The sequence below is a fragment of the Marmota flaviventris genome, chromosome X (genome assembly GCF_047511675.1).
Source record: "Marmota flaviventris isolate mMarFla1 chromosome X, mMarFla1.hap1, whole genome shotgun sequence".
Classification (NCBI taxonomy): Eukaryota; Metazoa; Chordata; class Mammalia; order Rodentia; family Sciuridae; genus Marmota; species Marmota flaviventris.
The window spans coordinates 3,210,175-3,222,751 of NC_092518.1; the positions used below are offsets into that span (position 1 = coordinate 3,210,175).

The 12,577-nt window shown below is 55.7% G+C and overlaps 2 protein-coding genes across 5 annotated transcripts in view; one reads left to right on the plus strand and one right to left on the minus strand.

The window, feature by feature from the left end:
- LOC114082289 (pseudouridine-5'-phosphatase-like) overlaps nucleotides 1–7,709 on the minus strand; it is a 53,484-nt gene extending 45,775 nt beyond the window's left edge. For both annotated transcript variants that reach the window (XR_011705708.1, XM_071606587.1), the window contains exon 1: nucleotides 7,608–7,709. Coding sequence is in view for 1 of the 2 variants with exons in the window: in XM_071606587.1 (XP_071462688.1) it covers nucleotides 7,608–7,683 (76 nt within the window). In the remaining variant the exon portion in view is untranslated. The remainder of the gene's footprint in view (nucleotides 1–7,607) is intronic.
- The window catches only part of LOC114106838 (steryl-sulfatase), a 103,451-nt gene continuing 96,078 nt past the window's right edge, over nucleotides 5,205–12,577 (plus strand). Inside the window, exon 1 of one of the 3 annotated variants that reach the window (XM_071606586.1) lies at nucleotides 5,205–5,289. The gene's annotated coding sequence lies outside the window, so the exon portion shown is untranslated. Of the gene's footprint in view, nucleotides 5,290–6,348; nucleotides 6,947–7,410; nucleotides 7,639–12,577 lie in introns of those variants that run through there. The other 2 variants (XM_071606585.1, XM_071606584.1) reach the window with 2 other exon arrangements.

A 12,577-nucleotide genomic window follows, 5' to 3' on the forward strand; every position in this document is an offset into this window, starting at 1 on the left:
CCCATGGGTGCCCCAGAGCAGCCCGCTGCACACCCTCCTGGCCACAGCCCCTCCTGCCTTCAACCCCGTGTTCTTGGCTTCCCTGGGTGACGGCTGTGCCCAGCGCTTAAGGTGGGGACTTCAAAGCGGGGACCACCCACCTGCACCATTCTCCCCGCATTACATTGCGTTTTTCCTAAGGGAGCCTCCCTCCGCCAACCATCACGGCACGCAAACCCCTTTCCCCCACGTAGAATGTCACTCTGTCCGCACTTTCTACCACACAAACTCGTTCTAGTATGTTCTATGGAAGACAGAATCCATTCTGCCCCTCCTCTTGCTCTCTGCCAGGGGACTATGGACGTTCCCCAGGGTCAGCTGTGCTCACCTTGTTGCTGCTGGCCCTGGACTGGGCCCCGGTGCTTTTCTGGGTCCTGTTTCCTTGCACTGGGCGACAGGTCTACAAACCAGGTGCTCACTGCTCCTCAGTGCCGTGAGCGGGCCTGGGCCGCCCTGCTGAACGCCAGCCTCGGGGCCAAACGCGCACCTGGGGGGGCCCCCAAGCCGGCCTTCCACAAGACACCAAGCACCAGCACCAGGATTGCTTCTCGGAACCTACGCTTTCCAAGGACAAGGCCAGGGCCACAGGCGTCCGGGTCTCATGGCAAATGGTCCTGCAGAGGCCGTGCTAGGAGACCCTCCCTCCCTCCCTCCCCCCCCAGCTCCCTCTGGGCTTCACACAGAGCTTCCTGCTCAGCCCTTCCTCCTCCTCCGGGGGCTGCAACGTCCCTTCCCTCTGCTCCCACACCCTCCCCAGCACAGCCCTGCGCTGACACAGCTCCAGACACTTCTCTGTCCCGTCTCCCACAGCCACCGCCATGTCGCCGAGGTCCTAATGGGGTCTGGGAACCCCAGCAGACTCACTCCGAGGCCCTCCAGCACCTGCCGATGCCGCGTGAACTGGCATGGGTGGCTGCATCGGGGCACAGGGCAGAGCGCTGGTCAAGTCTGGCAGAGCACCCGCAGGGAGCCGCTCACAAGCCCAGCTCCTCGGGGAGGCCGTCCACAGGGCCCACCCGCCAGCGGGGCTCTGCCTGGGGCAGCGCAGACCAGGGCATTCCCACCTCGGCACCCGCCAGCTGGGCAGTGCCAGTCTGCAGGGCAGGTGGGTGCGGGGTTCTCATGGAGAACACCTCCTCCTGCCTGCCGCCTGCGCAGGTGGGTGGTGCGTGGAGGGAGGCCTGCTGCTCATGTTGGCCTCGGGCTCCAGGCCCCAGATCAGCTGAGGGCCATCACCTGTGCCAATCTGCTCTCGCTGTACGGGCGCACCCCGCAGCGCTGGGGGTCACAGGAGCCGGGAGTGCTGGGGTGGGGTCCCGCGAACCCAGCAGCACTGGGGGGTGTCACACGTACCTGGCAGTGCTGGGGGGGGGGGTGGTCACGCGAACGCGGCAGTGCTGGGGGGGTGTCAAGCGAACCCAGCAGTGCTTGTGGGGGGTTGGGGGGTCACGCGAGCCAGGCAGTGCTTGGCGGGGGTCACTTGAACCCGGCAGTGCTGGGGGGGGGTCACGCGAACCCGACAGCCGCGGGAGGGGGTTAGGTACACCAGGCAGCCACGGGGGGTGGGGAGGAGAGTCACAGGGACCAGGCAGCCATGGGGAGAGTGGGGGTGTCATGTGAACCCAGCAGCCACAGGTGGGGGTCAGGCGAACTTGGTTTGCTCTCTTACCTATCTGGATGGCTGTCACCTGCAGCAGATTTTAAACAGATCACTGATTGCAGGAGAGCGTCACCGAGTCTAGCTCGCAGAACTAGGGGCAGAGAGTCTAGGGGTGCGAGGGCCCACCTCGGCGAGGACAGCAACGGCAACGCGGGACACCTGGTAACTCACAGGGAAGGAACACGGGACGGGAGGCCGAGGCGTCCTGCGCCCAAACCTGGCTGGAGCACCCCTGTAAAGCCCAGGGGAGGTCACGCTGCCCTGGGGGTGGTCTACGGCAGAGACGCAGGGGAGAGGACAGGGACAGTCTGTTTTAGTCAGCGACTTCACTGCTGTGACTGAAAGACCCGACCAGAACAACTGTAGAGAAAGAGAGGTGGACCTGGGGGCTCCACTCCTTGGGGGCTCCACTCCTCGGGGCCCAGGAGAGGCAGGACCCATGCAGAAGAGGTGGCGGAGGGAAGTAGGTCACATGAGGGTCACGGAGCAGAGAGGCCCTGCTGCCAGTCACAAAATATATGCCCCAGAGCCCCGCCCCCATGCCCGCCCCCTGCCGCCGTCCCACCTGCCTCCAGTTCCGCCCAGCTAATCCCCGTCGCGGGACTGACTCATGGTGGGCGAAGGCTCTCACAACCCACTCCTCCTCTGAACCTTTTTCCATTTCCTCGCACATGAGCTTCTGGGGGTCACTCACACCCACACCCTAACACTGTCCAAGAAGATTCTTGGTAGGAACCAAGGCGGCAATTTTAAACCACAAGAGCGTGGACCCAAATCCCTGCCCCCGCCCTGGGACCCAGGGGGACGAAGCTCATGGTGGACAGGTGCCACGTGTCAGGCACTGCTGATCAGCGACACCTGACGTGGGAGACGCCCCTTAAGCTGTGCTTCCCTCTGGCCGGACGCCAGGCTGCTGTCCCAGCTGCCGCAGCACTATGCCTGGCGCTGGGTCGGCCTTGGAGGGGAACGGGGGTGCCCCTGGTTCTGGAGACGGGGTCCAAGCCCAGGTGTCGGCAGACCTGGCGCTGGAGAGGCCTGCTCTCTGCTTTGCAGACGGCACCTCCTTGATGTGGGCTCCTAGGGCGGGCAGCTGGGGCCAATCAGCTCCAGGGCCTCTCCGAGAGGCCCAGAGGCCCACTGCAGAGGCTGGAGCCCTGGTGGCCTAGCCCCCCACCCCTTTCATGCGGCTGCACTGGGGACAGGTTCCAAGGCAGCAGTGACTCAGGCCACAGGTGAAGAGTCGGAGAGGTCACCTGGGAACCTAGAAAACACTGCCTTCAGCAGACATCTCTCAGGGGCTGGCTCTTGATGGCCACGGATCTCCATCTACCCCTGAGTAATGACACACAGGAACTGAGACTCGAAGCGCAGAAGCTGAAAAGAGCGAATCGGGGTCGAGAGCAGACCATCAGAAGGGTACAAGGAACCCACAGTCCCCTACCTACACGCAGCTTCTCCAGGAGAAAGGCAAAGTGACACCTGTCCCCAGACAGCAAACAAAGGCCATGAGCAGGGTGCCTGACTCTGCCCAGATCCCACCCCAGGGAGGAGGAGGAAGGGGGGGCGTGGTAAGGAAGCCCCCTCCCACCTGCAGCGCGGCAAGACGCTGTCCACCGCCAGCTGGACACGAGGCCCATCGGCCTGCAGAACCTGCAACTGAAACCGCAACCGGCTCCGTCACTCAGACAAGGGCAGCTGGGCTGCACACTCAACACGGACACACTGACAGACGGGGCTGCCCGGTCCAGGTCTGCGAGGAGACAGGACGCCCGGGGCTGAGGCCTCAGGTGCTCATGGGCCTCCTCCACGTGCTGAGGTTGCATAAGGGGAGTCTATTTTTGTCTTCAGGTCTGAGGACGTCTGTCCTGGGGTTTAAGGCAGGAGTCTGGGCCAAGTTAACAGGACACGGGACCCTGAGCCCGCTGACCTCCTGTCTGTGGGTGCCGGACCCACTGCCCACCGCTCAGCACACCAGTGACTGCCTGGGCACACGGCTCCCTGAGCACTCCAGGGACCCTGCCTCCAGGACCTGAGGGTGTCACCTGGGACCCATCAGAGGCGGTGCCATTCCCTAGAAAGAGGAAGCTGTGGGAGGGCGAGGGGTAGAGGACAGGCCTTGTCCCAGCACACGACGGTCAACCACAAATCCTCCTGTCACCCATCAAATCCTGCCATCTGGTACATCTGGGGGTGTGAACACCAAAACCAGAACACACATATTTTTACTTCCCCTCTCAGATTTATCATCTTGGTGTTTTCTGGAGCTACACGCGTGTGCACGCGCACGCACACACACACACACACAGTGTGATGCTGGGGATGAGACTCAGCACCTTGTATGGGGCAGATGTTCTACCACTGAGCTACACCCAGACCTTTCTGCCCATTCTTCAAGAATTCAAAAACACGTTTATTTCCTTGGTGACTCTCTAGGAAGTTTACATAACTACTGTGGGAGACTCCTAAAAACACCTTTCACATTTGTGTACACCAAAATGGCTCTTTCTGTGCCTTTTTACATCCACCTCCGCCTGGCCCTCCCACCTCAGCCTTCATCCAGAGGGGCTGCTGTCCCATAATCTGGGTCTGTGCTCTCCAGCCAGTAAGTGGCCAGTGACCCCTCAAAATGAGGCTAGCTCCCCAGCAGCTCAGGAGGCTGAGGCAGGAGGATCGCGAGGTCAAAGCCAGCCTCAGCAAAAGCGAAGCGCTAAGCAACTCAGTGAGACCCTGTCTCTAAATAAAATACAAAGTGGGGCTGGGGATGGGGCTCAGGGGTCGAGGGCCCCTGAATTCAATCTGCAGTACCCTCCCCACCAAAAAAGAAAAAAAAAAAACCACATCACTCTGAGATGTGTCGAGTGTAAAATACACAAATTTTGAGGACTTAGTATTAAAAACAAGTGTAACAAAACTCCAAGTTTCTTATACTAAGTGAGAACAATATTTTGGGGAACACTGAGTTAGACAAACACATCATCCAAATCAGAATTGTCTAAATCCTTCTGCTTGTTTGAAGCTGCTCAGAAAATCCCATGGCTTCACTGCATTCCTGAGACCCAGCCACTCCGGAAAGCAAGATCCCTCCACTTCTGAAGAAACCGGGATCTTTGGCTCTCGTCCCTACCCTGCTGCTGAGGGGCCCAGACACTTGGCCTCTTCCCTCAAAATCATGTCCCTCTTCTCTTTCTCTGATGGCATTGGCTATTATGTGAGTCACAGCCGATTCATCGCTACCTGTGTCAACAACCACCAAAAAAAACAAAAAAGATCCAGAAGTGCTTTTTCTGTTTAAAAGGACAATCAACAGCACAATAACACTCACTGTAAAGTGCCCGGGCGGGCGTCCTTGAGAATCTCGCTGAAGTCCTGCTGACTTCCTCATTCTTGCATTGCACAAGTTCCCCTAGAAACTGTTTTGGATTTCACTTCCCTGTGAACTGCACTATTGGGGCTACACGGGACAAAGCCGGCCTCCTGGGGAAGTGCATTCAAAACTCCAAAGACAAACAGACCCACGGAGAAAGGAGCCCTTAGAAATCCGGGATCCATTGTTATGCAAACAAGATATACAGCAGTCAGAATTAGAGGAGGTACGCTTTGGTCCTTGGGAAAGCTAAAAGGAGACTTGGGGAAGATAAGAGGGCAGAAAGTGGGGGAGGGTAACAGGGTTAGGTCTCTCTTTCCAAACATCAGGAATGCAACTCTCTGATCAGAAGAGAGGATCACCAGGGTAAGGGTGCTGATTGGCCTCTGAGAACCGGTCCAGCTCAGCTGTCAAGAGACCCTGGTCCATAACTCCATAACCACCCCCCACGAGCAATGCCACCCAAGTCACATCCATATGGCTCTATGTGAATCTAGGATCAAAATCAGGCATCAAGCTAATTTTACAAGTTGACTTTAATGAGAGATCTTGGTTTGCATTAAAATTCATGAGCCTCTTAGGACAGGTCACCTGGACCCTTCACTAGGGGGATAAGGAACGTATTCGACAATTAAACTTCTTGACCACTTGAGTAAGAAAATTCACATCTAGGAACTCTACTTAGGTATCCCAAACGCCTTCTGAAATGGAGTCATTTCAAACTGAGCACCTACAAGACACTGCTTGTTCCAATTAGGGACCTCTGTGGGGATTTCTTCAACCCTTTTGAAATTCAGCAATTTACATCTGTGTCCATAAAATGAAGAGACTAGTTGGTGTGTGTTAAAAAAAAAAAAAAAAATCAGTCTCATTACCACTGAATACTCAGCAGTATGAACAGAGACCAAGGTCACATTCAAACATGAAGATGAGCTAATTATCACACATATTTAGAAGCAAATCAATTCAGAATCCTTCTCTGCTAACTTCTGTACTGGCTGTGAGACCTTGGGCAAGTACTTTTAGGTGTCTTATAATTTGGAAATTGAATGTTCCCTATTGGTCCCCAATTGCACCAATGTCCAGAGGTGGGGCTTTTGGAAGCGACGGGATCCTGAGGGCTCTGATTTGTAATTTAATGACATTTTGGGGGAGGTGGTGGAAACTGTAGCGGGTGGGACCTGGTTGAAGGGTGTGGGTCCTTCAGGGTGTGCCCTTGGGGACTATATCTTTCTCCCCATCACTTCCTCTGTCTGCTTTCCAGTGGCCACAAGGTGAACAGGTCGGCTGCATCACGGTGTCCCTCCTCACCACAGGCCCGGGGCGGGGGAGACAGCCCACCACCGAGTGAAACCATGAGCCAGAACACATCTCTCCTCCTTGCAGCTTGTTTTTCTCAGTTGCTTTATCACAGGGACAGAGAGCTGACTTCACAGCTCTCTGAGCCTCAGACTTTGTTTTTGTTTTTAATTAGTCAAAGGCAAATACTTGCTCCTACCTAGCCGTGTTGTGAGATCAGCAATCAGCTATGCACACGCAGAGGTCGGCCGTGGAAGGGCAGTGTGTGGGATGTTGACTCATCTGCAGGTCTGGTGTGCATGTGAGCGTGGGACACGGAGCCAGGCTCACTCTGTTGGTTCTGCTGAGGTTGGGGGTCGAGTTCCTGTCTGCAGTTATCTACCTGGTGTTGTCTTTGAACTCTCCCTGGCTTCCTCCAGGCCAGCGAACTGTCCACGACCTGCACTGACCGGGGTACACCATCCAGGATCTGTTGGGCCTCAGATCCGCAGAGCGGCACTGCTCACACTTGCAGGCGCTTGGGTTCAAACGCAGAGTCCCACGGGGCAGGTGTGGGCTGGGGCACCAGCCCCTGCACTTCCCAGGTAATGCCCTGGCTGCTGGCTGGCCAGGCTGGGCGGCCAGGCCACTTGGCAGGGCTTCCCCACCTCTGCACCAACGGGGACACCTGGGGATGGATAAGTCCTTGTCATGGCTTGCTTCTGAGCTGTCTTGTGCAATGGGCTGGAGTCCACTAGGTGCAGGTAACCCCACCTCCCTGCTCCAGCTGGGACATTCAAAAATGCCTCGGATGGTGACCAGGTCCCCAGGGGGACGAGGCGGCCGGGGTGAGAAGCCACACCTTGCGGGGCGCGACAATCAAGGTGCGCTCACCTCGGCCGGCGGCCCGGGGGCAGGTACCCTCCGCGCCCCTTTGCAGTGGGGGACACTGAGGCTGGGCGCGGGGCGGGTGGCACACCGGCCGGGGGTCCCCAGGGACGGCGCCCCACGTGCTCGGGCCCCGCCGGAAGCGGGCGCTGGGGCCGCGGAGACGCGGCCGCGACGCGCACCCGGCAGCCTGGTCATGGGACCGCGGGCTCCGGCCGCCGCCCGACTTCGGGGACGGCCCGGGGCGGAGCGCGCGGAAGCCCGAGGGTCCCGGCCCGGACGCCGCCGCCGCCGCCGCCGCCGCGCCGCGGGTCCCCAGCCCTGAAACTCCCCGTCCCGCCCCGACTCGGCCGGCGGCCCTCGCCGGACGCTACCCACCCAGAAGCAGGCCGTCCATGTCAAAGATGAGGTGGGTGACGGGCCGCGGCGGGGACGCGGGCGCGGGCGCTGCCATCTCTGCCGGGGAGGGGGCGGGGAAGAGCGGCGCGCGCCCGGCGTCCCCGCGCACGCGCCGCAGCCTCGCTGCGCATGCGCACTGCCTGCCTGCCGCCCGTCGGCCGCGGGCCTCTGGCGCCCCCCGCGCACGCGCGCTCTCGGGCGGACTCGCGCGGCTCCGCGCACGCGCGCTGCGTGCCCGGGCCTCTGCAGCTTCGGCGGCCGCCGCCGTCGCCCAGCACAAAAGCGGCGCGGGAGAGGGGCAGGTGTTCACCGGTTTCCAGAAACTGGCTGAGCCTCGCAGCCTCAGGCCGCGCAGAGGCGAGTCAAGGAGGACTTGGAAAGGGAGTCAAGGAGGGGGCAGGCAGGGGTCAGGGGATTGGGCAAGGGGCCGGCAAAGGTGCTCCGAGTGCCACCGCCGCCCGCCACCGATTGCACACAAATGGCCTTGCCCACGGCCACCCGTAGCGGGTCGGTCCGAGCCCCCAGGAGCCGACTCCGGGTCACTGGGCCAGGCTCCCTCTCGGGTTTGGCCGCCGGCTTCCCTGCAGGGCCCGGAGCGGGGCCCGCGGCGCATGCGCAGTGGAGCATCCGCCTCTCTCTGAGCTGCACTAAGCAACTCAGCGAGACCCTGTCTCTAAATAAAAGGTGCAAAGTAGGGCTGGGGATGGGGCTTGGTGGTCAGGTGCCCCTGAGTTCAATCCCTGGTTCCAAAAAAAAAAAAAGAAATGCATGTGCCAATCCTCAGAGCAGTGTGCATTGTCCAGGGGGAAGCTGGGCAGAATCCAGAGAGTAAAGGAGGATCCTGAAATGATAGAAAATGATTAAAAAATAATATGCTGCAGCTGTTCCTGTCTTAGGGCTTTTTGCCTGCCTTTTCGCCCCCTTTTCCAATGTTTCAGGGTGCAACCTGAAAAGCTTGTCCCAGCCCCCCAACTTCAGAAATTACCTTCTGGTTACCATTTTTACATCTTCTCATCCATGAGGGTGCCAAATGAGCAAGAGGCAAGGGAATCCCTTGGTACTAAGGAATAGTATGTGGTCGACAAAATTACATTTTACAATCTATAGCCGCTTTCCACCATGTAATGCAGTCGCAATTTCCCTCTGAGGATGCTGGGAAGACAAGGGATTGTAACCCAAATGCAGTCATTCATGGATTCTGCATGAATTTACTATGGCTATTATAACAAAGTCCTACAAATTAAGGGATCTGAACCACAGAAATGTGTTGTCAGTTCTTATGAGAGCCCGGAATCCTAACTCAAGGTGATTTCAGGGTTATTTCCTTCTAAGTGCTGTTGGCAAAGGGTCTATTCCAGGTCTCTCTCCTTGGCTTATGTGTGGTTGTTATTTCCTGTATCTTGTAGTATCCTATTCCCTCTGTGAGTCTCTGTGTCCAAATTTTCTCCTTTTCTAAGAACACCTGTCATATTGGGTTAAAGTCTACCCAAATGATCACATTGCAACACCGTTATCTCTGTAAAGACTCTGCTTTCAAATAAGGTCACTTTTTCATGTATTGAGGGTGAGGAATCCAACATATCTTTGGGGGAGATACAGCTCAATCCACAGCAAACTCACTGCAGAAATATCGGTGGGATGCCAGGCGCGGTGGTGCATGCCTGTAATCCCACTGGCTTGGGAGGCTGAGGCAGGAGGATTGCATATTCAAAGCCAGCCTCAGCAAAAGCAAGGCACTAAGCAACTCAGTGAGACCCTGTCTCTAAATAAAATGCAAAGTAGGGCTGGGGATGGGGCTTGGTGGTCAGGTGCCCCTGAGTTCAATCCCTGGGACCAAAATAAAATAAAAAATGCTGGGTTTACTACCAATACTCAATAGCTGGAGTCTTTAGAGTTCTCCTCAATTTCCTTCCATTCTCTGGAATGGAAAAAAAAATGGATATTCAGATGAGAAAGTTATTTTTGTTTGTTTTGGTCACATCACGACATTCTTGTTTGTTAGGTCTTTTTTTTTTAAGTTTGTTTTAAAAACTTAAAACAAAAATCAGAAGGCTAGCTTACGTGTCATAATTGATCCCTAGGTCAGGGGTAGTTTACTCCTAGCAGTGAGCTGAGGGGTTTGCCTGTCTTTTGAAGCCTCCTAGAGATGTGCTACAAAAATAAGCCAACGTTTAGAAGAAGAGGTCGAGGGTGTCAGACTTCCAAGGACTTGAGATACTTGGGAGGGTCACGCTTGCTCGATTTCGTGTACAGCAGCTCCGGGCAGGAATCGCGGGAGGCGATTTCTGTGAACCGCAGTTGCCGCGGCAGAGCCTCTTGTGAACTGCAGAGGAGAACATCAGAGAAATGCGTGGCCTTCATCTTTATTGTTCCCCAGACGTGAAGACGTGGTGCATGTCATTGTGTTTTTTAGGAGTATATCTTTCTATTCATCTTTATACTCTCAGAAGCTAGCACACTGTTGTTTTAAAGGCTCATTTTCCACATTCTTCTGAAACATCCCTTGCATGCATAAGACGGAAGACAAGCTCTTGAAAATGGAATCAACCGCAGGGTGCAGTGGTTTATGCCTGCAATCCCAGCTGCTCTGGAGGCTGAGGCAGGAGAATGACAAGTTGGAGGCTAGCCTCCGCAACTTGGCAAGGCCCTGAGCAACTCAATAAGAGCCTGTGTCTAAATATCATATAAAAAGGGCTGAGGATGTAACTCAGTGGTTTAGTGCCCCTGGGTTCCATCCCCAGTACCCCCCCCCCCCGACAAAAAAAATTAAAATAATCCAGTATGATGATGAATGCTTCTCTATCACAAGCTAGATTGGGGTGATAGGTCTTGTACACAATACTTTAGCTCCTTTATGACCCTCCTAACAGCCAAACATGGACGGCGCCTATGCAGAGGTAGGAAATTGGTTTCCTTCTGTGAATTACAGTTTATGTTGGCAAAATCATCTTTTCCTCATGGGACACGGGGGCTTGCTGCTAAGTGATCCTTGGATGCCGTCCTGGCCTTAAGTTCACCTGGGAGGAGCCCGTGTGATGCAGGAGGAAGCTCCTCTCCCAGGGTGCTGGACACTTCCCAGTGGGGAGCCCCAGGTCCCCATCAGCCACAGGATCACCAGGGGGAACACAAGACCCTCTCCAGGGTGCTGGGTGGAGAAGCTGGGCTGTTCGGGAGGTTGGATGCATTCAGTACACTTGGCCTTACAAAGAGTTTCACCTCATGAACGGGTTTATCGGGACGGGATCCGAGTGCAAGTTGGGAAAGGTCTGCGTCTGCCTGGCGCCTTGGAGAGGGAGGTTGTGAGCTCCCGGCCCAGGAAGGATGCAGGCGGGAGACCTCGGACCAGCAAGCTCCCCTTTACTCTGCAGAGAAGCTGATCCATCGGGCACGGGAGGGCTCCTTTTCTGGGTAGGAAGATGGCCCCCGGGTGACAGAAGGAGTTTGGGATTTAGGGTTTACGAGGACGGTGAATTAGTCACTGGAGTCTGCGGACATGTGTTTGGACAGTCGGGTTGAGCCAGATGGATCTTAGCTCAGGAAAGCTGTTGGAAAAACTTTGAAACTTGTTGTCACTGTGAAAAACTCAGAACTGGGTTCATGCACCATCTTATCTCTGGGACCCACTGTTTCCTAGAAGTCTACTGTTTGCTTTCCTCCCTCCAGGACACATCTGCAATGGGCAAGGGTCAAAGGCCACGGTCCACCCGGGGTGGGTAGGGGGGTCAGTATCGCCTGGGGATCTGTCTTGTAGAAATAGACTTTTCCGCAGCCCATCAGAGGTCGTCCTCCTTGGCTGGTTTCACCACGTGAGTACAATCTGTGTTCAGGAAACAGGTGAGGTCTGCCCCCCTGCACTGGGGGACATCGAAAGTGCTCCCCAAACTGACGTCCTCCAGAGCTGTCTAGAAATACAGCATCCCAGCACACACACCCCACCCCACTCAACGCCCGCCCTCCCGCTACACCAGGGGGTCTGCTGTGGCGTGGACCGCCCTCCAGGGGCACACCGGAGGGAACGGAATTTTCCGAATTATTTTGTTGTGGCATGTACGAATGTGTCACAACGAACGCCACTATTACGTATAATTATGAAGCATTCGTGAATTTTTTTTTTTTTTTTTTTTTATAAAAAGAAATATTCGAAACGGCCTGTGCTGAGAGTCCAAGATTAAAGAACCATTCGTTGCTCGAGGGAAAAATGGTCTCCTTATTTCAGAAATTGCGTAGACGTAGCCACAAGCTCTCAAGTGGCTGGGAGTAACCACGTGTCATTCATCTCTTGTTCCGTCAACCATCCTGCAAAGTAGGCAATGCAACATTTCTTCTAGAAATAAGGACAAGGAGCTTCAGAGAAGTTCTGGTTGGACGTCCTTGTCCCCAGCTTGCTCATGTCAGCCTGGGCAGCCTTGGATAAGGCTCCGTCCGTCTGCAATCCACAAGCCACACGCTCATTACACAACTCCCATTCCTGTGGCCAGAGACTGTCTTCAGATTTCCCAGACTTGCCAACAGGGACCTTCATGCACCATCTCTAGCTATTAATGTCCCACTGAATTGGATCCCTCAAACACCCTTTAGAAATGCCAGATGAGCGGGGTGCAGTGACACACACCTGTGATCCCAGGGACTCTGGAGGCTGAGGCAGGAGGATTGGAAGTTGGAGGCCAGTCTCAGCAACTTAGTGGAGGCCCTAAGCAACTAACACTTAGGCTTCCTTTTGATTTTCAAATCCCGTCTCCCCCCCACCAGATATCTTGAAGCAATCAATTTCTAAGAACTTGGGATGTGGGCAAGGAACAGGAACATCAAACACACGGAAATCACAGAGTAAAATTCACAGATTCTCAATCTTTTGGAGGCCCTCAGATAGTTGAAATCTTGAGAATATTAAGGGTAATGGGATGTGGGCGTGTATACGTGTGTATGTGTAGACACAGTCACGTGCACAT